The 25,984-nt window shown below is 37.8% G+C and overlaps 1 protein-coding gene across 2 annotated transcripts in view; it reads left to right on the top strand.

Moving 5' to 3' along the window:
- The window catches only part of LOC127963877 (semaphorin-6B), a 119,712-nt gene that overhangs the window by 62,928 nt on the left and 30,800 nt on the right, over window positions 1–25,984 (top strand). For both annotated transcript variants that reach the window (XM_052563965.1, XM_052563964.1), the window contains exons 2-10: window positions 67–190; window positions 1,588–1,702; window positions 5,731–5,791; window positions 5,870–5,932; window positions 14,068–14,166; window positions 15,648–15,738; window positions 16,455–16,574; window positions 17,453–17,541; window positions 18,824–19,041. In XM_052563965.1, coding sequence (XP_052419925.1) covers window positions 85–190; window positions 1,588–1,702; window positions 5,731–5,791; window positions 5,870–5,932; window positions 14,068–14,166; window positions 15,648–15,738; window positions 16,455–16,574; window positions 17,453–17,541; window positions 18,824–19,041 — 962 coding nt within the window. In that variant the 5' untranslated portion in view covers window positions 67–84. The remainder of the gene's footprint in view (window positions 1–66; window positions 191–1,587; window positions 1,703–5,730; window positions 5,792–5,869; window positions 5,933–14,067; window positions 14,167–15,647; window positions 15,739–16,454; window positions 16,575–17,452; window positions 17,542–18,823; window positions 19,042–25,984) is intronic.

Genomic DNA, 25,984 nt, shown 5'->3' with positions numbered 1-25,984 from the left:
AGAAATGGCATCCTGCTAAATCTTCTGCCTCCTCACCTGACTCCTTTCTCCATGTTCCTGTTATAGTGCCAGAGCTCCTCTACCATGACGACTGTGGCCAGATCTTTCATCGGGATCTTCTGGCTCCTGCGGTTGGTGTGTGCGGTCTTCCCTGAGGAACCGGGACCTCTGAACTTTATCCCCACTGAAGGTAACATTGTCTCAGTTTCACATGCAGTCATCAAGGATCAGGGTTGGGCCCGTCTGCACTCTCAGGGTCTCAGCTTTCACTTTCTAATGCAGAGCAGGCATGTGATTGATCACTCATCAATAATATTGATTCCATGCATATCCCAGCCTAACTCATGCCGGTCGATCTAAGCTGTAAGATGAGGAAAGCGAGGGGGCTTATAACGCTCAGGGTAGGAGGATAAAGAGACGAGGAGGTATGGGAAGCTCTAGGGAGAGTCTTATCACATATTGAAAGAGAGGAACAGATAGAGAAGGAGAGTTATAAACGGGTGTAAATACTTTAATATGTTTTTACTGCATTATAATGGTCAAGTATTATTGTGGGAAATTTTGGATCTTGTTTGCAAAATTATGAGTAATGGTAAATGTGACCAAAAGGGTTTTCAAGCTTGTTAGAACTCCCAAAAAGATAAATATATCTATATATTTAATGTGAGGATAGAATAATTAAATTGTAATCATGTAAATATATGTAAAAATTGTTTATTAATGTGTGTGTGTGTGTATATATGTATGTATGTATGTATGTATATTATTTTAGCTTAACTGTATTTAAATTCAATTAGACATAATTTTATTTCTTTTTTTGAGATCGCTGATCTTGCCTTGATGCTTTTCTACTTACAGATAAAACTACATTCAAATATCAAAAAACAAAATCGGATATAAACTCAAAGATGTTTGATAATTTTATGAATTTAATGTTTAGAAATTTCCAGTAACAATATAAGATAGCAGTTTTCAGGAAAATACTTTAAAAATATACCCAAATATAGGCAGCTATATATTTTCACATAATGAAAATCATGACTTTTATTTTTGTTATTAATATTATTATTAATAAGTGGTTTTTATTCATTTAAATGTTTAATTTCGATGTACTTTTCCCCCCATTTTTGTTATTTCATTTTATATTTAATTCAACTTGTTGTATCCCTGATTTTGCTTTTATGCTTCCCTACGTCCAGCTAAATTTGCATTCAAATATCCTACAACTACAAAAGCAGATAGTTGTTTGATCCTTTATGTGTTTAAAATTGAAATATCTTATTAATGTGAAATAACAGGTTTCAGGATAAATGTTATTTCTCAGTGCATTTTACACCTCTGACAACAACACTACTTGACTAGGCCGACAGATGATGAGAACAGACTTTATCTGTGAAAACCACTGAAGAGCAACTACAGGCAGCTGTCAACATTTTTATCTCAAGTGTGACTGGCGAGTGATCGAACGCCTCTCGCCTTAACAGATCACCTCACCCACACCCATAAGTGCAATGAAGAGATGATACAACCCTCTGTCAACCCTTTCCTTTTATCACTCACTGTCTCATCTGCCTCTTTTCTCCTCAGTGGTGAGAAGGTATCCTGTGTTTCTCGGACGACCCCATCACTCATCACTCAGACAGGAGCCCTTACACATTCAGAGGATCCTGCAGGTCAATCGTACGCTTTACATCGGAGCCAGGTAGGGTGTGAAATAATGCTGATTGGCATGTGTGTAACCTGTAATTACCGTTATATCAGCATCTGTAATTACCTGCACAGAGATGTGTGTTTAAGTAAATTATGTGACATTCAAAAACAATCTCTCTTGAGATCAAGAGTCTGAATCGCTGCTTCTTGTAGATAGTAATTAAACAGCTATCAAAGCCTTTAAAATGGATAATTCAGCCAAAAATTAGGATTCTGCCATTATTTACTGTTGTGCCAAACTTGTATGCCTTGCTTTCTTCTGTGGAACACAAAAGAAGATATTTAAATATATGTATATATTTTTGGCTCATTGACTTTTACTGATAACGAAAAATAACTAATCAGTGGAGTCAAAACAGTTAAAACAATCTTCAAAATAGGTTTTTTTTTATTGCAGTTTGGAAATGTAATTACAACAATTGTCACAATGAGAGGAAAAAAATTGATTTTAAGTAACAATTCAAGGTAACATCTTTTACAAATTTAATTTTTCCTATTTTTGTGGTCTGCAGAAGAAACCCATACAGGTTCGGAATGACAATGATTTTAGAGTGAACTGTCCCTTTAAGAAGCATGCTGAGTTATAAATGTGAATTTTGGACACCTGTAGTCTTTTCAGGATTTTAGGCCAGGGTGGGGCTTTGAAAAGATCACGGGGTCAACTATGTTTTTGCTATCCTGCATTTTTGTCTACCTCACAGGAGCTGGGGTTAGGAATAGCTAAACAAAAATACAACTTCATTAGGTTTGGCACATTACAAAAATAAGCTGTGTTTTGTGAATTTATGCAACATACTTCCCAAAAATGGCTGGCATGTCCACTGGGAGAGTTCAAACATATGGTGATAGTTACCAAAAGTTGTAGGGGTCCAGAGGTGGAGGCATCATACTCTAATAAAGACCCTCATACCGTGTCAGGAAATGACCTGCTCCCTCGACCATGTCAAAAATTAAACCTCAAAAATAAACATACCACAAAGTGCCATATGATTTAAGACACCCAGGCTGGGTTATCTCATAAAAAAGGGCAAAAGTCTTTGGCCTAAAGATGCTCAACTCAAAGCCGTGTGACTGTTTTATGTACACTTTCCAACATGGTGCCACTGTGGCCGATGTAATTCGATGAAATTGAAGCCCTGCTGTGTGCAGTCAGCAAACTGTATGTACCTATCAGTATCTGAAGTAAATGGAGGTGTTTGCTGTAGCCAACTGAAAATGACCTCTGTGGAATAGGAGATTTATTTAGCCGATGACTCAAGAGGGAGCATTCAATAACAACAGCAACACCGAGTGGAATAAAAAGGAGGCAATACTGCTTAGGTGCAAGGGAGAGAGAGAGAGAGTCAGTGAAGTTTCAAGTCAAGGATATACTGCAGACAGCATGGATTGACTGAATAAAGTCTGCAACGGCGTGCTCAAGTGTGATAAGGGGTGCAGGCGGGCTAAATCCTGTTAGCATTAGCATAACTGCTCAAGGCCTTGCCCCAAGAAAGCGGCCAGCCTCTCAACTCTTTCACAGTATTACCTTGCCAACACCTGGTCAGGGATGAGAGTACTGAAGTGTTTTATTAAATACGTTCAGTTTCCTCCAGAAAATGTCTGGACTCCTACGCAAGCGAATGCCATCTAGCCCCAGACTTGTTGGGGGGAAAAATCAGTCCAAGCCATAAATAAATATATAAGACAAATGAGGTGTTTCTTTTGTGATCTGTGTAAATAATTAATGTCCCGGGTAACTAGAGGAGGGTGACTTAGATTGCCAGCGGCGACCTGGTAAAGTCACATTAAATCAAGCCTCAGCCACCTCGTAGTGTTTGACCTCGTCAAGAGGTCAAGTCTTTCAATTAGGCTCAGGAGTGAAACTCAACACATTCCACCCTCGAACCTGTCACTAACTGTGTGGGACAGATTCCGGCTCACCTCCGAGGTCAAGGAAACACCGCCTGACTGAAGCACGGCCTCCAACAGGGCAGAGAAATGAAGGACTCAGCTGCCGTCAGGTCTGCTGTGGGACATGGGAAGAACGGTTTGAGACCTCCTGTAGTGCTACAATTGACAAATACACATTCTCTTTTAGCGGTCTCCTTCATAGCTGATGTTAAATATAGTCGGGTCCCCCATGAGAGATCCTGAGTCTCTCAGGTCCCTTTTCTGCTTGTCAGTATGGTCATAAATTTGAAGCACTGAATGAGGGCATAGTATTGTACCAAACACACAGTACTGCATAATACATCCCTCAATGTTCCCGCATGAGCTGATAAAATATACAATGAATGCAATGTAAGTCGCTTTGGATAAGTGTCTGCCAAATGCATAAATGTACCGTAATGTAATAATACAGTAAAGGTGGCCAAAGGCACTCCATCATTCAGACATTCTACCAATCTAGAGTGAAGAAAGATAGATGGAGTGAGATGAAATCAAATAGGGAAATTTAGAAGTTATCCATTACTATGTGGCATTGCCACATGATTGCTAAGATGTACTGTATAGTTGCTTGCTGGATAAAGTCAAAAGAATCCATGCCAGGTTTCTGATATTTTGGTCTTGAGATATGATTTGGGATTTAGATATTGCAATTCATATCTCTTGAAAAGTAAATAAAATATAATTTATAAGTAGGAAAAAAGGTTTGGTGAATGTAGTGTTGTAGTTTATTGCTAGGATTGTGCAAAATTCAGATCTAAAGAATCCAATCCCATCCATCCATCCATGGATTTTCCATCCAGCATTTTTATGCAATATTACTAAATTCACGTAAGATATACATGGAAACTACACAAGATGAGTTACATTAGGAAATTTTTAAAGAAGATAGTGGAGGTACTGATAAAGAAATATTTTTAAAGGACCCCATCTGTTCTATTTTTGCCAATTTTCTGCATGTCTTGTCCAAACCATCTGTGTTGTTTGATAACCTTGTGCAACTATAATAAAGCCTGCTTTTATATTCATGTAAATGTGAAAGTACATTTGAACTCCAAACAGACCCCTTGCTTTACTATGCCGCTTGGGTGATTGCATCTGCTTAAAGTTTGTGCTCACTAAATAAGGCAAGTACTGTGTAAGTGTATGATAATTTTAACCAGGAGGGCACTTAGGGGCCGCCCTGCTCAGAGCAGGAATGGCCAAAGGGGATTAATTTGAACAAACCACACAGAGAGGGATTAAATAATTCATAGTCAGTCTCATCAGACTCTCTTCAAGAACACACAAACACACACACAGACACACACACACTCACACACACACTACATTTTTGTTGATGTGTCCACAGAGCAGTGATGCAGATGGAAGGCTGTGAAAGATAAGATCAATACTACTGCAATAACATGGACTGGTCCGTGAGCTTGGCAAATTCACAGATTACAACATTTCAGACAGAAAAGAGAGCGAGCCACACACAAGATTTAAAATTCTCCAGGTTTCTCATCGGGCCGCGCAGCAGCTCTTAGACCTTGATCAATATTCAGGCGTAAACCACGGTACTCCATAACACCAAACACGCTATGATTAAAAGAGATCAGATTCATAGAGACTTTAATAGACAGCACAAGGTTATAGAAAGATTAGTGGTTGCAGGAAGTGCTCTAGCACTGGACGCTGTGTTCAAGATGAGGAGCTGCATGCAACATGCATGTGGTGTGGGGGTGGGTTATGAATTATGGAGGGGAAATCAGGCTAATCATAATGCACAGAATCGTGATTATGTAGGACGAGCTGTGGTGAATCGTTTAACTGAGTGTTTGCACTGAGACTGCGGAATGTGATATCAATTTGTTCAACATTTGATGAATACATATTCTGCTTCGTTATGTGACACTAAGGACTTTGACTCTTTAAGAGACTTTTCTTGTTGTAAGCATAAACCTAGGTAATTGTTTTAATTTTTTCTTGTTTTAAATGTAAATAATAATGGTGTTAGAATGGTGTTTAGTAATTATTTTGCAATGTTGTATTACTGTGTTGTGGTGGTTCACAATCTCTCGCTCTGTCTCTCTCCTTGTGCTTATGTGACAGAGATGACCTTTTCCGAGTGGAGCTGGACAACATGGTTGGAGAAGAGATGTTTTACAGCAAGGTGAGAACAGAAAACACACACACGTACTTTATGCTGGAAATGAAAAGTCCCCCATTACCGAAATTCCCTCTCTTACAGAAAAGGACATGGGAATCCAACAAAAATGACATCAGAATTTGCAGAATGAAAGGAAAACATGAGGTGAGTGGATGTTGTCAAAAACAGACACACATATTTGGTTTGTGTGTGAAAATATAAACATATACCATTTTACGGTAGACTAGCTCTAAAAACATTAATTAATAATTAATTAAACTTTTTTTTCAAGGTTTGTTTTTTTGTCAGATTAAACAGACTTTTTGGCAGTAATACTGTAGCTAGATATAACATTTATTAAAACTTTTTTATTTTTTACATTTTGCATTTTACATTTACATTTTTATATTTCTAAACATGCTTAGCGAGCTGTTTTAATAAGGGCTGTTCATGCAATCAAGGCAAAACCTGACCCATACCAACACACAGTCATATCAACAACACTTTTAAACGTTTCCATTTATTCATGCTGAACACTTTTTATACGTGCATGTCATATTATTTGTGCCCATGCTCACACTTTAAGGTGCCATTACAAGAGCTGCCTGTGGCAAACTTTCTGAAAATCTTCTTTTTTTTTTTTCTGTGCTGTGCGGCTTTGCTAAATAGAAAGGGGTGTCAAAAGCTGCCAGCAGTCCCTACAGCTGCCCACACATGACCACTGCAGATATCTTCCTTTGACACACACCCTTTCTGCTTCATCTTCTGGAAAGCTGGGTATTTTGTCTGACTTCACTGAGAGTGTAAGGGATTTTTTATTGAAAGGTGTCTGTGTGGGAAGAGTGAAGGATGACTTAATCCCCTCTAGGCAAAAAAAAAAAAAAAAAGTGAAAAAGAGAGAAAACGACTTATTTAACACTGAAAGTGACACCTGACACTGAATCTGGCTAAAAGAGCGTAAGACAAAAGCACAGCAGAGAGTAAGTGAGATGAGACATACAAAGAAACAGAGAGAAAGCGAGCTGCTGTCCCACCTGTCTGCCCTAGGGATAAACGAAAAGACAGAGAGAAAGACCCATATAAATGGACGGAGTGAAAGGGTCAGTGAAAGAGTTAGGGTGTACAGGAAAGATGTTAATGGTATGGTTCACCCCAAAAACAAAAAGATGAGTTTCAGTGTGCTCTGTGCTGTTTGCAATTATTAGAAATCTCTGATCATGGCTTTAGTGAACCATTCTGAATCCAGATTCTCATTTTAAGTTGTTTCTGTATATTCTAAGGTAAATGAGCCACTATGAATCTGAATTCTGATTGGAAATATATATTTACTGTACATTCTGCATCTATAAAGAAGTGAAATACCTGTGATCTGAACCTGAATATGAATAGTGAATTTAAAAAGCACTCTAAATCTGAGTATTAAATCTGAAAGAATTGCTCTAAATCTAGATTCTGAATGTAAGTGAACCACTCAAGCACTCACATCCAACATTAGTTGGATTAGTATTCTGTTTGATTGTTGTTTATTTTGTCTTGCTCTTTTGTATTGTTAATTTAGGTTTGCACTCTGATGGGTCCATTTGAAGTGGTACAACACTCATTTTGCAAACAAATTGGTATGATTTGTGTATGAAACTTTCAGACAAATTTGTAGAATAGATCAGCTGGTACATTGAAAAGCAGCATCACAATTTTTTTTTTTCATTGATTTGGTTCTGAAGTGATTCAGTGATCTGATCACAGCAGTTCTTCAATAATATCTCACTGGGGGACAGGCTGACAGTGAATAATGTAATTTAAACTTAAATATTGTATTGAAAATTTTGGCCAGTTTTCCACACCAAGCTAACATAATGCTTCAGACTTGTAATATAGGGCCCTAACATACACCCGGCGAGTCTATTTGCTAGTTTCAGTCCGGCGCCGTTCGCATTTTCTCGTCCAGCTCCATGTCGTTTAATTAGCAAATGCATTTGCGCCCACTTGTGCACCCATGGGCATGCTGGTCTAAAAAAGAGGTGTGTTCAGGTGCATTGCTAGTGCATGGCCATTTCAAGGAGCTGAAAATAGACTGTGCCATAGACCAACTCAAACCTGGTCTAAAGTCTAAAGTCAATGGTGCAATATTATTATTTTTTATTTAAAGAGCGCGTTGGTAGAAAATGAGCCTCTAGGCTGGTCCACAGTGAGCGTTGACTTTTGCACAGGGATGCATCACACAAACATGCCAAATATTAAAAACAAAAGGATTACAGTGTAAAGCAATATTATTGTGTAGGCTAAAATTTAATGATGGATAGACATTGCGTGTATTAGAATTAGGCTACCTATTTGCAATTCAGCCTATTACTACTTATAATGATGAATGAAATTCTACTTCATCCCATGCCTTCTTCACTTCGGGAAGCTTTGGTGGATGCCTGCTTGTCCCATACATGATCTGCTTGTGCGCTTTAACTTCGTGCATGAGCAGATCAGTTTCTTTGTTTGAGAAGCGTTCAGCTTTTCCGCCAACAAATTCCACCAAATAAATAGCGATTCGCCATGGCGCGGCCGCATCTCGCTCTTAAAGGGAATGGGAGATGACACTCTGATTGGTTTATTGAACGTTACGCCCATTACTTATTAAGTGAATAGGGACAACCCATTCCAAAAATTCCATGGACCATTTTTCCGTAGTTAAAATACCAAAAGTGAATTTGGACACACCCTGAGTGCACCTGCGCAGTGCGCTTTACACTTTGCGTTTAGATCGTTGAAATAGGGCCCATATTGTCTAAATCATACAGAGTACTTTTTTACGTAATTGTTTTTTGCTTGAAGATCGTTCCAAATTTTTATTTTCATGTTCCATTAAAACATTAACAGTATAATGACAAGAATGATATCTGAAAGGACTAAATCATGACATTGAAATTTTTAAGCTTTTCCTTTAAAATGCCTATAGAATGATGCAGAGATTAAGGGCAAGAGAAAGAGGGACTGTTGGGGGGGAGAGGAGAGAGAAAGAGAATTGCCCTCTTAGAGTTAATAAGTCTGCAAACATGAGAGGTCATGCAAAGATGAACGAGAGACCAGACAAGCTCTTAAACAGAACCCAAAATCTCACACTTAGTTGACACTGATACACACACCTGTACAAACACGTGCTCTACACCCATACACATCATCCTCTACTCCTCCTTTGTGAGTCCTTGCATTTGTCATTGTGATACATTTGCCACTAGGGTAATTGGTTTTGGTAATTAAATGTTTCTGCACGGCTGATCTAAGAGGCCACGCGGCTGTAATTGGGAGGGAAATTCAATCTCCACATCTCTGCCCCTTTCTTCTGGATCTGCAGGAGGCCATTTTGAATCTCCAATGAATGCAGATGCGGTCTCTTCTCTCACTGCAAGTGTCAAAAGCAACTAGGTCCATACACACACACACACACACACACACACACAGGAACTGTGAGGCTGGTTTAATGCAAAGCAACTGGAGTGCAGCCAGTGCATACAGAAAGTAAATTGTGTGCCAATTCTAGACATATTATGATTGACAGCACTTAGACTGATTGTTTCACCGATAATGTGCTGATGCAGCTCACTGCACTTTTTATTACACACACCTGCATGGATGTATTTAATATTTGAGAACCAATCTGAATTGAGAATCTACAAAGAACCAAAGTTAAACACTTTAAAGGTATGTAATATATTCTGTGTGTGTATATGAAAAATCTCTGAAGACTCTGAATCTGAATTCTAAATCCTAAATTGAATATAATTTTAAGAATATAGAACATACACTCTGTGTATGTGTAAAGAAATTATGAATCAGAATTCTGAATCTTATATAACCATTTACAGTATACAGTAGATTCTGGATTCTGATTTTGGATTTTCAGTTAAAATTTAATTGGTGTATTTTTTATGTAAATTAGCAGATCCGAAACTGAATATGAATTCTGTATCTAAATATAGAAATAAATTGTAAACATATTCTGTCTATGTGTAAAGAAAATCACTTGAAACCATTTACTATATATATTCTGAATCATATAGGGAAGTATTGTGAACCTGAATTTTCACACTGTCTGCAAAGTGTACAGTATGATGTGCACAGACTCTGATTTGATTTATTTTTTAAGACTTGGCCTATAATTCCATCCAGTTGGAGGATATCAAAACATTTGATATTTTGAGCCAATTTTAGAACACATTGTTTTCATTTGTCATGCATCTCCTAGCAGTGTTTCTATGTGAATTTGTTGTTTTGTGATCTTCAGTCAGCAAGTGTATGATGCCTAGTTTTTCTGCTGTAACTATTTACAAAGTTGGCAAGTGTGATGCCTAGTTTGCCTAGAGTTTAAAAACAGCTTAGATTGTAACTCGTGTAGTGTGTTCCATCCTCAAGTCGACCATTCTAGAATGAATTTTGAATTTGAGTTCTCAGATAGTTGAATTTGTTGCATTTGTACTGTATATTCTAAATATAATTGACCCACTGTGAATCTGAATTCTAAATCCAAAGGATCCAAGCTGCATATGAACTCTGAATCGACACTATAAATAAACGTGAAATTTTGGAAATGAAAACTGTTAATCTAAAAGAACAGCTGGATTCTGAATCCAAATGAGATTCAGCTAATCTCCTTTTACTTTGCTTTGTCTGTTAGTATTCTGTTTGTTGCTGTTTGGTCATATGTTTTTGTCATGTTAACTTGGGTTTGCGCCCTGACAGATCTATTTTGCACATTTAACACACTTTAAAGGCACATTTAGTTTCCCTAGTCCTGAGTACACTCAGTCTCTCACTCACACTTTTGAAGCCTTAAGCTCCATGATTGCTTTAGTTAGCCTGCTCTCAATGTTGATGTTAGCCCTTGGTGTGTTCACCAGCCATCAGCGTCAAAGTGTGTGAGGGGGAGTAGATTAGCCCTAGAGCAAAAACACAAACACACACAATCCCTCTCTCACACATACACAAAACTTCAATCGTTTTCTCCCCCACTTTTGCCCATCTCTTTCTTCCTAGCTAAAGTACACATCCTACACAACCACAAGCACAACACCATACTCTGTTCTCTGGCAGATTTGCACTAATTTAGCCCCTGCTGTTAATGTGGTCCCTGTCTGACTGAGGCTGCTGTCACTGCAATTACAAAGAGAATTCTACAGATGACAATTTTGCCACGGGAAAGATAGAGACAGAGAGGGAGAAAGTTGGACCCTGCCAACTTTTTTGTGCTCTTTCCTTGTCAAAGCTCTGCAGTATTTTCACTCCTCTCATGGTTGGAGAAACTGGCTCAGTTGAGCATGTGATGGAAACTTCTGAGAGTTTGATTTGCTTATTGTAAATATGACCCTTTTTATTATTGGGAACAGAGACTGAAGTGGTTAAGTGGACATGCAAGAGATCTCGTGTCATGCAGAATTATGCAGTATCCAGTCAATTGACCATGATGTGTAACACCTAATGCATTGTTCATGTTAAAAGCATTTTGGAGTGACAAACCAACCTGAAGTCCTTCATTTTAAGCAAGCATCTGTGACACAGAATTGATCAGTGCTCATTTATTCAAATGAGCAATGAAGGCAAAAATAGAAACCAAGCAATCATTGTTATGTTCTGTTCATTGCCTTTTGCATCGTGTTGCATCAGTTTTTGTAAACTAAAACAATGAAAATGTTTTTCAAATATTGCCTTTGTGACAAGTAAAATGAATAAAAATTACAAGCACAGAAAAAAGCTACTAAATCTTAAACTACAGCTAAATACAAACTAAACTTAAATAAAATCTAATTTTAAATATTCATAAATATTATAATAAAATATAAAGAATACTAAAATAACACTGGCAGTTGAAAATGTTTTCAAGCTTTTATCTCGAGTTGATATGTGGTTTTGGACCAGTTATAAGAGAACTGTGGGTCTGTGGATGGTTTATGGTGTTATTGTGGGACTGCATTTGGAAGGAATGCGTTTTGATATAAAGATATCAGAGATCTAGGAATGTAGGGAGTACTGTGTGCAGATGTATGGTTGTTGGTGTGGATGTCATGTCTAGAGATTCACAAGAGAGAAACAGAGAGGCCAGAGAGGAATTCACTTGTTCAGCTCAGCATCTGTTCGAGAAAACATCTGCCAGAAGGTAACGCCCTTTGACTAAGGTTCTCTCACACACAAGCTCTGGTGGTAAACTTATCTGGGACCTGGTATAAATAATTTAGTACTTGACACCAACAGTGAGAATTTGCAGTGATAGTCAAGGCCCTGCAAGCTGTATAAATATGGCACACAGGTACATTGTAGAAAGACAAAGAAAAGAGAAGACATTTTTTTTAGAGAAGTGTACAAATAAAGCATGACTTAAATTGGAGACAAAGACCTTCACTTCTTTCATTGTGAAAAATATTGATGTTTTGCCAGCTATTATGTTTTATTTTATTAATTTATTTTATTTTATTTGGGTCCAATTCTCACTATTAACTACAAAATTTGTTTTAATAAACTTCTAATTTGCTGCTTATTAATAATAAGTTAGTAATGTAATTGTTATGGGGTACGATTAAGGGATCTAAAATATGGTCATGCAGAATAAGGCATTAATATGTGCTTTAGAAGTATTAATAAACTGCAAATACTGTATGCTACTATGCATGCTAATAAGTATCTAGTTTATAGTTTGAGTAAATTGTTACCATCTATTTTATGCCACTTATTGTATTATATTATTGTATATTTTATTACCGTTGCTAGTATCTAGTATCTTTTTTTTCCAGCAACTGCTTTAGTGCTTATGTGCGTGTTGATGCTTTGGCAACAATCATGCCAATACATTACTAAAAAGTGAAAAAGCAGAGATGAGAACAGTCTGGAAGAGAAATGCTGCGGGAGTGGAACGGTTGGGTTAAAGGAGGACACCGAGGAAGGATAAAGGGATAATTGGACTGGTAGCAGGAGAGGAAAAATAAAGGGATGAAGAAAGAAGGCCATTGTGAAACACCAAGCAGAGGGCAGTAGATGGTACAGAGGACATCCAACACTAGAGAGAACCCCTAATGGACTAATGAAAAGTATGTAAATGAATCAGACCTCTTTTGAAAATATAAATTGAGGGGACGAAAATGGAAAGAGGCAGGTAATGGTGATTGAAGGGCTGGAGGTGGATGAGAAGGCCGTTGTTGTTTATCTGGGAGACGTGCTTTATCGCTTAGCAGACGAGGAGCTGTGCCAAGTGTTTGGACTCTTGAAGGAATTGTTTTATGAGTAGAGTTATGGGGTTTATGGCTAATACTGAGACTCGAACACGTAAATTCACACACAGGATACATCTGCATCACAACACCCCCACCACCTACACACAGTCCTGTTACGATAAGAAAAGCATCTGTCTTACAGAGACACACATAAACAGGCCAGGCAATCTCATGCATTGTTGGCTGACATATATATCTGATTTAATGTGCTGTTATCAGCTGTTACGCTGTTAGTTCTTGATCTATCGCCGGTCACAATTTTAGGAGATTCTATATTCTTTATCTCACCCATTCTTACTCTGTACTGGCACGACAGTGACTATACGTTGGTATTCCTAAAGCAGTAAGATCATTAAGAAATAAATCATAAATAAAAATAAAAAAAAACATTTATTTATATTCCATATATTAATAAGAGTAAAATGTAAAATTAGAAACTTTTAATTCATAGAATTTAATTAAATAAATAAAAATTTAATAAAAAAAAGAAAGTATTTAATAATGATTTCCCTACAAACTGTTTCTCTCTCTCCTAACCTCTCCACTGAAAAACAACAACTCTGTGAGGACCTGAGCATCTGGAATAACACTCACTCCCACTTCTCCCCCTCCGGCTCCTTCCACACGTCCTCACTCTCTCTCTCTCTCTCTCTCTTCATCCGATAACAGATTGCTGTGATCATGTAGCCCCATTGCCCACAGGTTGCTGCCCATCAAATGGTGCCACACTGGCGGGCACACGCGGGGTCTGCTGGTGGGGGGCGGCACGTGGGGGGGCATGACATAAGCCGTCTCTATTTCACATCTCTTAAAGCCCTTCACAGGTGCAGGTCTCCGACATGTGCGTTCAATTGAACCGAGGTTTAGCCGAATGACTCACTATGGCATGCCTCTGGTTTGCCAAGTGAATTGTTTGTACAGATGCAAGCAATCCTTGGAATAAAATTGAAAGTGCTGAGAAATGTGATGTCATTCTAAGAGGGAATTTGTTCTTGAGAGTTTGATTTAGGAGACAAATGACTTTCTTCTTTTTCTCATGATGTTGTTTTTTAGGACGAGTGCCGTAACTACATGAAGGTTCTGCTCAGCCGGCAGAGCGGATTGTTTATCTGCGGAACCAACGCCTTCAATCCATTATGTGCCAATTATACAGTGAGTACTGAATGCTTGAAACACGCTTGCATTTCACATGCACAAAAAAATATTATTTTGGGAAATCACCGCACCCTCTGTAGTCTTTTATTTCCCTGAAGTTTTGGCAATGTTTTTGGGGTCTGTATTTTCTCATTACATTTTTTCATACTTTATTTATTCTCTTCAGCCCATTACATTTCTCACGCTTATTTAATTTCATTCTCCCATAGCTGCTTTTTTTTTTTTTTTTCAAAAATGTCACAGTACATTTCAGAGCTGTGCTTGCAGCGTCGTTCTAAATGACTCTGGCTTCATTGGGTCACCACGCATTTCTGACCCGGATGGGAATCTGTTCAAAACCCCCAAGCAGAAAGAATCTCCCCTGCCGTTTGTTTATACTCTGTTTTTCCACCTGCCTGGCCATCGATATGCCCAGAAGCACCAAGCTGTTTCTGATGACCTCAAGAGCAGAGAGCTGTCATTAATTAGTCTAGATGCAGTTTTCCGTGTGTGGTTGTTTATTCGGAAAGAATGGTAATGCCACTCAACTGGCACGTTGTTTGATTCCAAGACTCTGAGTGCGAGTGTGTTTGTGTGCGTGTTGCCTTCCATCCATCTGGCCAGTGACTCTGTCGCCCCCAGTGTACGTGAGTCACATTAATGCAGGGTCTTAGTTGCTACTCCACCTGCGGCATCAACTTGAATACCGCATCCACAAATGCCGCACCTGAGCTCTGCTGCGCTTGCCTCACATATCAGATCCACTCCTTCTGAACCAATCACGCTAATGATATGCCTGCTGGATAAAGAAGAAACACACATAATTACTAATCATCCGCTCTGCAGGATTGCAACCTGCCTCTTTCAGGTCGAGAAATGCACATTTGAACAAACACATGAAATAAAATAAAATAAAATCATAAGAAATTAGTTCACCAAGTAATTTCATTGTTCACCAAACAGCTAATACGAACTATCAAAATAAAGCAGTAGAATAAAAATCGCCAAAAGTGACATCTGTGCTTCCCCACTCTTGACAAGCACCTGCCGCTATTTGCATCAAGGGAATTGGAAAGATAAAAGTTTGTGTATGAAAAAGACTTGAGGACACGAACAAACTCAACCTGTCAGCTCTGAAACACACTATTACAGATCTGAGTAAATGAAAAGAATTATTGCACACCTGTAATGCAACATTACACCTGTCAAGACTTTAAGAGGCTCTCTAGAGACAGAATGGTACGGTAGAGACAGAAAGAGGGAGAGCGCACAGGTTTATTTATAGTGAGTTTTAATGGCCTGAGAATAATTTTCAGCTTGAACTGTAATTGTGCTATAAATCGCCTGTGGATGTTTTTGAAATTAACTTTTGTGCATATGTTTTAGCTCTGCTTCTGTTATTCCTACGCTTCTCTTATTTTTCTCTTTCTGCTTTTGTATTACCTATTTCTGTATTTTTCTCTAGTTATTGATTGTGTTTTCTCTTTGTGTGTGTGCAGGGAGACACTCTTGAGATGGTTGGGGAAACTGTCAGTGGGATGGCTAGATGCCCATATGACCCAAAGCATGCCAACGTGGCCCTGTTTGCTGGTGAGACCTTTTGTTTTTCTTTTCCATTGAACATCACTGCAACCTGTCCCTGCATATTACAGGACTAAATATAGATACACAGCAGCACGGAAAAGCTGATGTCCCTGTTCTTATTCTTTAACTTAATTACATGCTAGTCTGTGAACAATATTTATGTGTATCTCTCGCTCTAATCAAGCACATATGCTGTCCAGCGTCTTCCCTGCACAACATTACTGCTTTACTGCTTCCTGCCTGGATGAACCTAAAGGAAATGAAATATTTTTTTAATATATAAAGATGCATTACACCGACAAAAGTATATTGACATCATAAATTTAGTTCGTAAGGCAGTGCCGATCCATCAGAGGAGGAAAAGAAGCTAAACAGTTAAAAATAACTGTTGCTTTAACCAATTTACCAACTAATGTGCATAACTCAGATGTATAAAAGTGAAAACATATACTCCTCTACACACAGGGGAGTAGATGTTAGATGATAAAGGGGTCTTTATTCTGTTATAAATGATGATGATAATAATAATAATATGAATAATAATATTTTGGCTTCTATTCTATATATATATTATATATATATATATATTAGTATATATATATATATATATATTAGTTCAATTATATATCATATATTAGTTCAATTATATATCATATATTATCTCTACACATAATTAAGGAGAAAGATTTTATATGGAGAGTTTGTTTGTGCTGTTTTCTTAGAGGGGAATCTTTACACTGCCACAGTGACTGATTTTCTGGCCATCGATGCTGTGATCTACAGGAGTCTGGGGGACAATCCTGCTCTGCGAACGGTCAAACACGACTCCAAATGGTTTCGAGGTAATAAAGACGCCAAACATTAGTTGACAGGAAGGGGAAGCTAGAGTAAAGCACATGAATGTAATATTAATGCTGTTTTTGTATGTAAAATGCATGTGAGAGAGAGTCAAGTGTATTAATGTGTGTCACGTCCATTGTTTAAAAGCATTTATCTGCACTTACATGACTTTAGTGTTCCAAAACCTAGTGAGCTGCCTTGTTACATACTGTCTAAATAGGCAACTACCTACTAAGACAGCATCTTAACCAATGTGCAATGTGTATTAATTATATGTATGTATATATTTATGGAATTAATACCAATACAAATAGATTATAAATGATTAATGAAAACAATGACATTTTAAATGTTTTTTATAAACAAAATATATACAGATTTTTCTCGCCTCATCCCCCATCTTGTATTTTTTATTTATTTTTTTGTCACTGTTGTCACGATGCATTCTGGGGTAGGTTTTGGAATAGAGCACTAGTGTCAGGGTCGATAAGGCTTTCTGAGGATTCACATCTGAGTCAGCAGACAACCTGATGTCAAACTGCACCCCCTCTTCCCCTCTTCCCATCTTCCTTTGCTCCTGTGTTCTCTGCTCTGATGTGATCTCTCACTGATGCAGCAGAAAGCACATCTGTGTCCTGACTCAAACTTTTGTGCTTTATCCCTCCTGCTGTCCTGGGTCACTTCCTGTCCCTAAACGCCCTCACTTTTTCTTTTTTTTAGTTTGAATGTCCATTGACTAGATAATGACCTCATTGGAAAGCGGCCTTTAGTTCAACTCTGTAGTTCAGTCAGATTGGTCTTTCTGAAAATCGTGTGATTTGAGGAAGTAGAAATGTGTCCTAAACAGAAAGTACTAATGGTCCTCCTCTGTCTGTTTCAGAGCCGTACTTTGTGAGTGCTGTGGAATGGGGGCCACATGTCTACTTCTTTTTCAGAGAGATGGCCATGGAGTTCAACTACCTGGAGAAGGTGAGATAATGGTAGCCTCTTGATTCTCTGGTTTTCATCCTGAGGAAAAGACACCAATATTTTCACACGTGTCTCCTTTGGAGTTGTGAAAGAGATCTAAACAATGTTAGTCAGCACTCAGAAGGCAGCTCTATTCCTATTATGGGAACAGGGATTGTTTATAGGCATATACAGCTCTATGAAGACAATCTAAAATCCATCTCTTTTTACTGCACAGAAGATTCTAAGAAAAAAATGAAAGATTCTTTGGGGAACCCAAAATTGTGGTTTTATGGCATTGAAACCCCCTTCTGGAACCTTTATTTTTAAAAGTGTATTAACTCAATATTGTGTAGCTCTATACTCTTACTGGATGTAATATATTGCCATTTGTGTCTATTTTAATGTCTCCTGAGGAATTTTAGTTTGGTTCCTCTTGCTTTTAACAGTAGCGTGACGCTAATAACATCAAGATCCTGGATTTTATTGCCTGGGAAATTATAAAATGTACACTTTGGTACATAAGTTACTTTGGATAAAAACATCTGCCAAATGGATGAATATAAATATAGAATTCCTGAGCTACAAACGAAACAATAGGACTAAAATCTTCCTGTGGGAGATCAGCGGTGGATAGATCAGGAACAAGTGGTGGGAGTAATCTGAAATTGTGTCCATTACTGTATGTCCAGTCTGGTAATATTATTCAAATGTCAATACTAACTACTGTATTTCCAGTCAGACAGCATTATGACCTTTTCCCTATTTTTGCGTTAAATGTTTTATTTAATAATCCCGTCCTATAAAGCTGTTTTGAATGCAATTTAGGCACACACACAAGTTTTTTTTTTTTCCTGTTGTTGTTTTTCACGGTAACTGAAATACCATCCGTCATATCATTGACTGAAAACTGAGAAAAAAACACATCGACAGAATAACAAGGGTTCCTTTTATGTGAGAATTAGCAATGCAAGACTTCTGCAAGAACAGAATTGTGCTTGCGCAAGCATTTTATACCGCCGGACCTCGAGGAGAACAAAAAACCCACTATGCTTTGCAATCAGCTCCTCTGAAATCACTAGGCGAACCCGTTTTAGGGAATGCTGACATTTTCATCAATGAATTTATATTAGCTTACCCATTTTACACAGACTAGCTACTCTCCAAAATCTGCTTAAAATCCACAAGGATTAAAAGATTTGGGTTTTTTTTGTAAAGGATTCAGTACTCTTTGATGTGTGTATTATCGAAATGCTTAAAATTCATAATTAATATCTGTTCAATTCATTTTCTCTGAACTTAGGTGGTTGTCTCTCGTGTGGCACGTGTGTGCAAAGCCGATCAAGGCGGTTCACAGCGTGTGCTGGAAAAGCAGTGGACGTCCTTCCTGAAAGCTCGGCTGAACTGCTCAATCCCAGGAGACTCGCACTTTTACTTCAACCTCCTGCATTCCACCAGTCCCATCATCCGCATGCACGGCAGGGATATCATCCTCGCCGTCTTCTCCACACCCTCCAACAGGTGGGTCACAGTCTTCAGAAGCAAGCACTGACGAATCCAGTTCTCGGCAGCAGTCGAGAAACAAGAAAAGTGCCACCCACGATAAATATTGCACACAAAAATGTCAGGGACTGGCTGAAATCACTAGCTTCTCTCTGATTGGCTGGCTTCCATTTACAAGAAGTCAGGGTGCACTGGTTTTTATCATTCTTCTACTGAGAAAAAGTTGTGTTTGTAAGCTTCCAGGCTTCTACAATGAGTTCTTCTGTAGAAGAACTAGCCGCAGGATTTGCCAAAGTTTACGAGGAATCAGTCTTTGACAGATTTGGTTGGAAACATTTAAAACACAAAAACAAGATATACTTAAATATACCTACAGTACGGTTCAGAAGTTTGGGGTCAGTAAGATTTTTTTTTAAAGAAACAAATTCAATGCATTAAATTGATTTAACATTTGCATTGCTAAATATATTAAGAAGAAATCCCCATCTATTCATCAAAGAATCCTGAAAAATATCATGGTTTCCACAATAGTTTTAAGCATCATAATTGTTCTCAGCATTTAAAATCAAATCATTAGCCCCAAATCAGCAAATGTGACCCTGGACCACATCACACCACAAGGTCTTGTCTTAAGTCGCTGGGGTATATTTTTAGCAATAGCCAAAAAAAACATTGTATTGGTCAAATTTATCAATTTTTCTTTTATGCCAAAAATCATTAGGATATTAAGTAAAGATCACGTTCCATTAAGATATTTTGTAAATTTCCTACCATAAATCTATCAAAACTTAATTACTGATTAGTAATAAGCATTGCTAAGAACGTAATTTTGACAAATTCAAAGGCAATTTTCTCAGTATTTAGATTATTTGCACCTTCAGATTCCAGATTTAGAAATAGTTGTATCTCGGCCAAATATTGTCCTATCCTCATAAACCATACATCAATGGAAAGCTTATTTATTCAACTTTCATGTGATGTATACATCTGAATTTTGAAAAAAATGACACTTGAGACTGGATTTATGCTCTAGGGTCACATATTAGAATGATTTCTGAAGGATAATGTGACACCGAAGACTAGAGTAATGGCTGCTGAAAATTGAGCTTTGACATCGCAAGAATACTTTGTATTTTAAAATACATTAATATAGAAAACCGTTATTTCAAATTCTAATGTGTTTTTGTTTTTCAAATTCTAATGTGTTCTTTTTTTTTGAGTAAATAAATGCAGATTTAGTGAGAATAAGAGACTTTAATGCTCAAAAACATAAACAAATCCTACCAACCCCAAATTTTTGAACAGTAGTGTACATACAGTAGTACAACCTGTTCTACAAAAAATTATAATAATAATAATACTGTACAAAAAATTATAATAATAATAATGCAGTACTGTATAGATCAGATGACCTCTTTCTGGCAAAGTGGGCAGCACTTGGCCAAAATAAATAGCAGTGCAGACCTTTACACTGCAAGTGTGGCTAAACCAGACTTAGAACCACCAGTTTTAAAGTAGACTATGAATCTCTAGAGATAAACTCCCAAATATAGTGCATTGGCAGCCTCATTGATTGACAGTTGAGCTGGAAATATCACAGCCTGGTGGCAACAGTGGAGCGCTGGGAAACGGGTACAATCGCTCTGGGTTTAGGTCGTCCTGTGGGATTATGGGTGAAAAACCACTGAATATAGAACACTGGTGCGACCCTGCAGGGAATATTATTGCAGGTTTTAATGGCATGTAGAGAGGCGCTGCAAGAGAGCAAGAGGGGAAGATGGAGATTGATGTATGAATGAGGAATGGAACTGATGTGGGTAGATGTATACATGCTGACAGACTGTCACCAAGATGTCACACTTAGAGACGAAAGCAACAACAAAACATATTTTTGGGATCAGGGAGCAAGTGCATGTTTTGACAGAGTTTGCAGGAAATAATTACAGGAAAGAATGCGAGAACACTACAAGAGGGAGGTCTGTCGAGCATGGGAGTGAAGACGCTAAAAGAGTCATTGCTTTTATGGGAAATACAGAGAAGAGAAAATGGTTCCTAAATGCACATTCCTAACCGTGTGTGTGATTGAGGTCTGAGAGTGAATGCTTAAAGGGACAGTTCACCCAAAAATTAATATTCTGTCATTTACAAACTCTCATGCTGATATTAAAATTCAGACCTGATCAGAATTCTGAATTTCTTTGAATTACAGCCAATGACTGATAAATGTTCTAATAAAGGTGGTGTGTGGATGTTTGCAATACAATTCAAAAATATTAATTTCTTTAAAAAAAAGGATTAATGCTTAATAATTGAGACTTTCATACAGCAAGAATGCATTAAAGTGATGCAATTGATAGTAAATATATTTATAATGTTACAAAAGATTGTATTTCCAGTAAATATTGTTTATTTTAACTTTCTATTCATAAAAGAATCTCAGGTATCACAAAAATATTAAGTAGCACAACTTATTGATAATAATATGATATTATTATAGTGTAATTAAAGGTAATTGTATATATAATAAAAAAGTAAATTGTAATATTTCACATTACTGTTTTGCTGTATTTTTATTAAATACATGGCACATTGTTGATCATTTACATTTTTATTATATTCAGTTGTGGTGTGAAATATAACATTTACTAATATTAAATGACTTCGAAATGGTAATCTAAATGTAAAATGATAACAACATGTTTTTTTTATTTATTCTTCCTTAGTTGAAAATTCATTTAATAACTGGGTGAGCTATGTCTACAGTGTGTGCAAAAGCATGCATGATGGGTAATATTTTTATGAGACCTGTGTGTGTGTGTGTGAGAGAGACAAATGAAGTGCAATAGAGCACCCTCTGAATGATGGAGGAAGGGCAGGACTCCCAGCATGCAAATCTGTATTTGTGTCAGAGCAGGGGCCAAACTTCAGCAAATGCCAACTCTAATAACATCTCAGTCTGCTAATGGCCGCCCTGGGGGTGGGGGGGTATATGAGTTTATAAATGTGTGTGTGTGTGTGTGGGGGGGGGGGGGATTCACTCAAGGACGAATGAATGAGTTGGTCAATAATAGCCCACATCTTCCCCAACTTCTCCTTCACAAGAGTTAACAAACTGACTCTTATCTGTGAGGGTTCGTCTCCTCCGTTTTTATCCTGAGTGCACGGATCTGGACTCAGTTAGAGATGGAGCACCGAGGTGCAGTGGCAGGGAGCATCCAGCTGTACAAGCATTCCTGTCTACAGCTGCAGTCCCTATAAACAGCGCAGGGGGCTTCGCCAGCCTGATGGGAGGATGTGTGGTCTGTTAAAGACGTCTCAGACAAATTGCCAGGACTGGTTAGTGCATGGCAGACGCAGCAGCAGGGGAGGACTATGGGAATGAAAGGAGGGCATGTTGGGATGTCGTTGAGATGGGTCTAAGTATTATGGGAAGAAGAGTAATAAAGTGCAGACTGTCTTAAAAAGCAGTGACTCATGCTGAATAGGAAGTGGTTAAAAGGACTTTACTGTGGATTTTGAACGTTTTGCCAGTTTCTCATAAATTCTGAATATTTATACAGTACATGAGCAGATTTAAATTCTAAATCCTATTTTAAATATTCATACTCAGCTTTTCAGAATAAGGTAAGCTAGGTGTCATGGTTATTATTGCTTATACTTGGGGTCAGGCATTTTTTGTAAAGCTTTATTTACCGAGGTGCGAGGACCCTCTTGGAATTGCTCTGTTTCTTATTGGATTTGTGGTTGTAGTCTGTAAGTTTTTGTAAGGCTGCATTTATTTGTTTGAAAATACAGTAGAAACAGTAATATTGTGAAATATTTCTACCATTTCAAATAAATGTTTAGTATTTTAATATTTTTTAAATGTAATTTATTTCTGTGATGCCAAAATTGTTACTCCAGTCTTCAGTGTCATGTGATCCATCAGAAATCCTTCTGACACACTGAAAACAGTTTAACAGTTTAGTTTAATTTAGTTAAAATTTTGTTTAAAATGTTTTTTTTTTTCAGTTCTAAAGTGTATTTACTGTCAGTTTTGTTCAGTTTAATACATCCTTGCTGAACAAGTATTTCTTAAAAAAAAATGACTGACACTAAACTTTTGTAGCGTGGTGTCCTTTTTTGCTTCAAACCAAAGTTTGCAATGCTGTGATTCATTTCAGAGGTGGTTGGTTTAGTTCATGGCTTGAAACTGTTTGAGGAATGTTTTTACATCCATTTGGAGAAAATTAATGGGAAACATTACTTCCAGAAACCAAACCAAGACTGGAAAAATGAGTCATTATTGCACTCCATTGTACTTTTTCACTTCTTCTGCACATAGACTGTAGTAGATGAAAGGAAATGACCGGGAAGAAAAGGGAGGATCTTGGATTGCCCACATGAGCCCCACATGAGCCCCACAGCTCATTGAGTCAGCGCATGTGCTAGGGTGTTTAGGATGTTTTCCAGGGCTTGCTTTTCTAGGTGTTGTTGCTGTTTTTGCAATTGTGTCTTTCTTGCCCAAAACTTCAGAACGTTAATGTATATGCATTATTCATCTTTAATCATCTGCCAAGCAAAAAGAAGTCTGATTGCCACAAACCCAGAAACCAATTAACCGTTTCACTCTGACAAAACAGAGCAAGTAGGAGAGAGGTGTTTGCTTCTCATTTGAGCTCCTGATGCTTCGATGTTTGGGGCCGAGGCTCCAAGCAGGGCAGGAGAGACAGGGTGAGACTGTTGTAAATGAGAGGCTGCAGGTGAGATCATCCTCTCAGTGGATCATGGTGGAAGCAGGAGGAGGATGCAGAGTTCAGACTGAAGGGAAAATAAAAGAAAGCCAGAATCTGCTGGAGAGGCATATGTTCAGGTTTGAAGCAGCTGAGGGATGTGTAAAGAGAGAGTGGAGACAGCGAGGGCTCATAAAGGTGGAGAGGAAGTATAGAAATGAGAAGAGGAGAGGTGTTTTGACATATCTCAAAGATGAGATGCACAGAATGAGACAGAGGACCTTTTCTGTTAAGCTGTAGCAGACCACACAGTAATTCAATCAGATTGCCTTCACTGATCTTTGAATTTGACATATATATAGTAAAAATTGTTTCAAGTGAAGGTTCACTCAAAAATAATAATTCTGTCATCATTTACTCAACCTCATGTCATTCCAAATTTTTCATATTATGTAAAACAGGATTTTACCTCCTCCTTCCCCACAGCCAATACTTCAAAAAATCTTCTTAGTGAGTATTTTTGTTATATTTTCCATTCCCAGTATCTAATGATCAAGATAAAGATACATTTACTTGAGAAGCAGCATTTAAAATATGAAGACTTGTTTTCAGAGAATTTATCTTCATTATGAGTGTATTTTCTTACTGCGCTGGCAGGTTTTTTCTCTTGCCTAAAACAAGTAAAAAAAGAGTTTAAATTCTGCAGATGCAATAAGACTAAATAAAACTAAATTCAAGATACAGTCAGTTTTAATATTTTATGAAATGTTGATTCTCAAGTAAATGTAGTAATTTTTGGAAAATAATCTTCTGAAAGTTTTCCCACAATCAGAAGTTACTAACTGTAAGAAAGTTGACCATCACTGTAAGTGGACTAATAATAAAATGCAACAAAAACAAACACAATATAGCACATTTAACAAATTAGGTAAGGCACAATAATAGTTTAGCAGAAACTTCTTTTTGTGTGTGTGTGTGTGTGTGTTTTGTCAGTTTGTGTATGAAATAAGCTTGGGTAACACTTTAGAACTAATCACTATGAACTAGTTGCTTATTAGCAAATTGGCTGTGTATTATTACTTATAAAGCTAATATTAATGCCTAATTCTGCATTTTACAACCCTACTTCTACAACCACTAACTTATTTACTATATCAATAATATATCACTTGTTTTGGGAAAACTGTGAATGTGTCCCCTGATGTAAAGTTAAACCTAAATTGGTATATGAAAGAATTTTTTTAAGAAACATACGTGAGATATACAAGTTATATATAAGTTACGAAATTCTGTTTTGAAAAGGGTTCGTATTCTGCCACTGCTGTAAGTTGTTCACCTGTCAGGTCTTTTGGAGTGTCTGCAGTGTGTCAGACTGATGACATTGACATTGATGATCAGGCTGATATGAGCCTAATGAGGTCTTGTCAGAATATTGCCTGACTTATGTTTAAGTCTTGTCACTGTGTCTGCTGAATCTGAACAGTTTCAGCACTGTCAATCAGAAGGTCTTTCTCAGCTGCTATCTGGCCTACAGCTTTACACACGCACATACAAACCCACTACGGGGTAAAACCGGTAGACATGTGACAGATGTGTCCCACAATGCTATTGGAGACAGCTGTTTATCCTCGCTTCTGCCCCTGAGCTTTACAGACTCTCGCATTAATTCCCTCCCAAACCCAGCAAGCCACACTCAAGTATGCCTACATGGACCACAAAGCCCAGATCAACATGGGCGACTTTGTGTGGGTGTCACTCTTTCCGAACCTTAACCTGCAGTCCAGTCTCTCAGAGTCATTTATTGGATCCCATAGAATCATGGAACATGAAGTTACTGTGTGCAGTCTGTTCTCAAAGCAGAAGGGTAGTTTTGAATCTTAGTTTTAGCACTGAGAAGATTGTAAGAGATACAGAGCTCAAGAGAGTGATGCACAGGGAGTGAACGACTCACCTGTGTCAAGGATGCAACAGAATACAGCTGTGGCTGGTACTTACAAAGTATGTCAGTGCCAGGAAATCTGAGTAGAGAGAGAGAGAGAGAGAGAGTGTGGGCGTAAACGAGAGCTGAACTGACTCACCCTGCATGAATCTCTGTTCTCTCTTAAGAAAGTCTTTAAATGCTGAAAGCTGTCGCTTCTCCGGAGACAAATCACTTCAGGACAGTTCAGAGATTGAAGCTCTGTTTCGCAGGAGGAGGAAAGAGAGGTGCTCTCACTAACCAGGTTTCCATCCACATATTGTTATGCAAA

This window comes from Carassius gibelio, chromosome B8 (genome assembly GCF_023724105.1).
Source record: "Carassius gibelio isolate Cgi1373 ecotype wild population from Czech Republic chromosome B8, carGib1.2-hapl.c, whole genome shotgun sequence".
Classification (NCBI taxonomy): Eukaryota; Metazoa; Chordata; class Actinopteri; order Cypriniformes; family Cyprinidae; genus Carassius; species Carassius gibelio.
The sequence above is the reverse complement of the archived record's forward strand: the minus strand, read 5'-3'. Positions and strand labels throughout refer to the sequence as shown.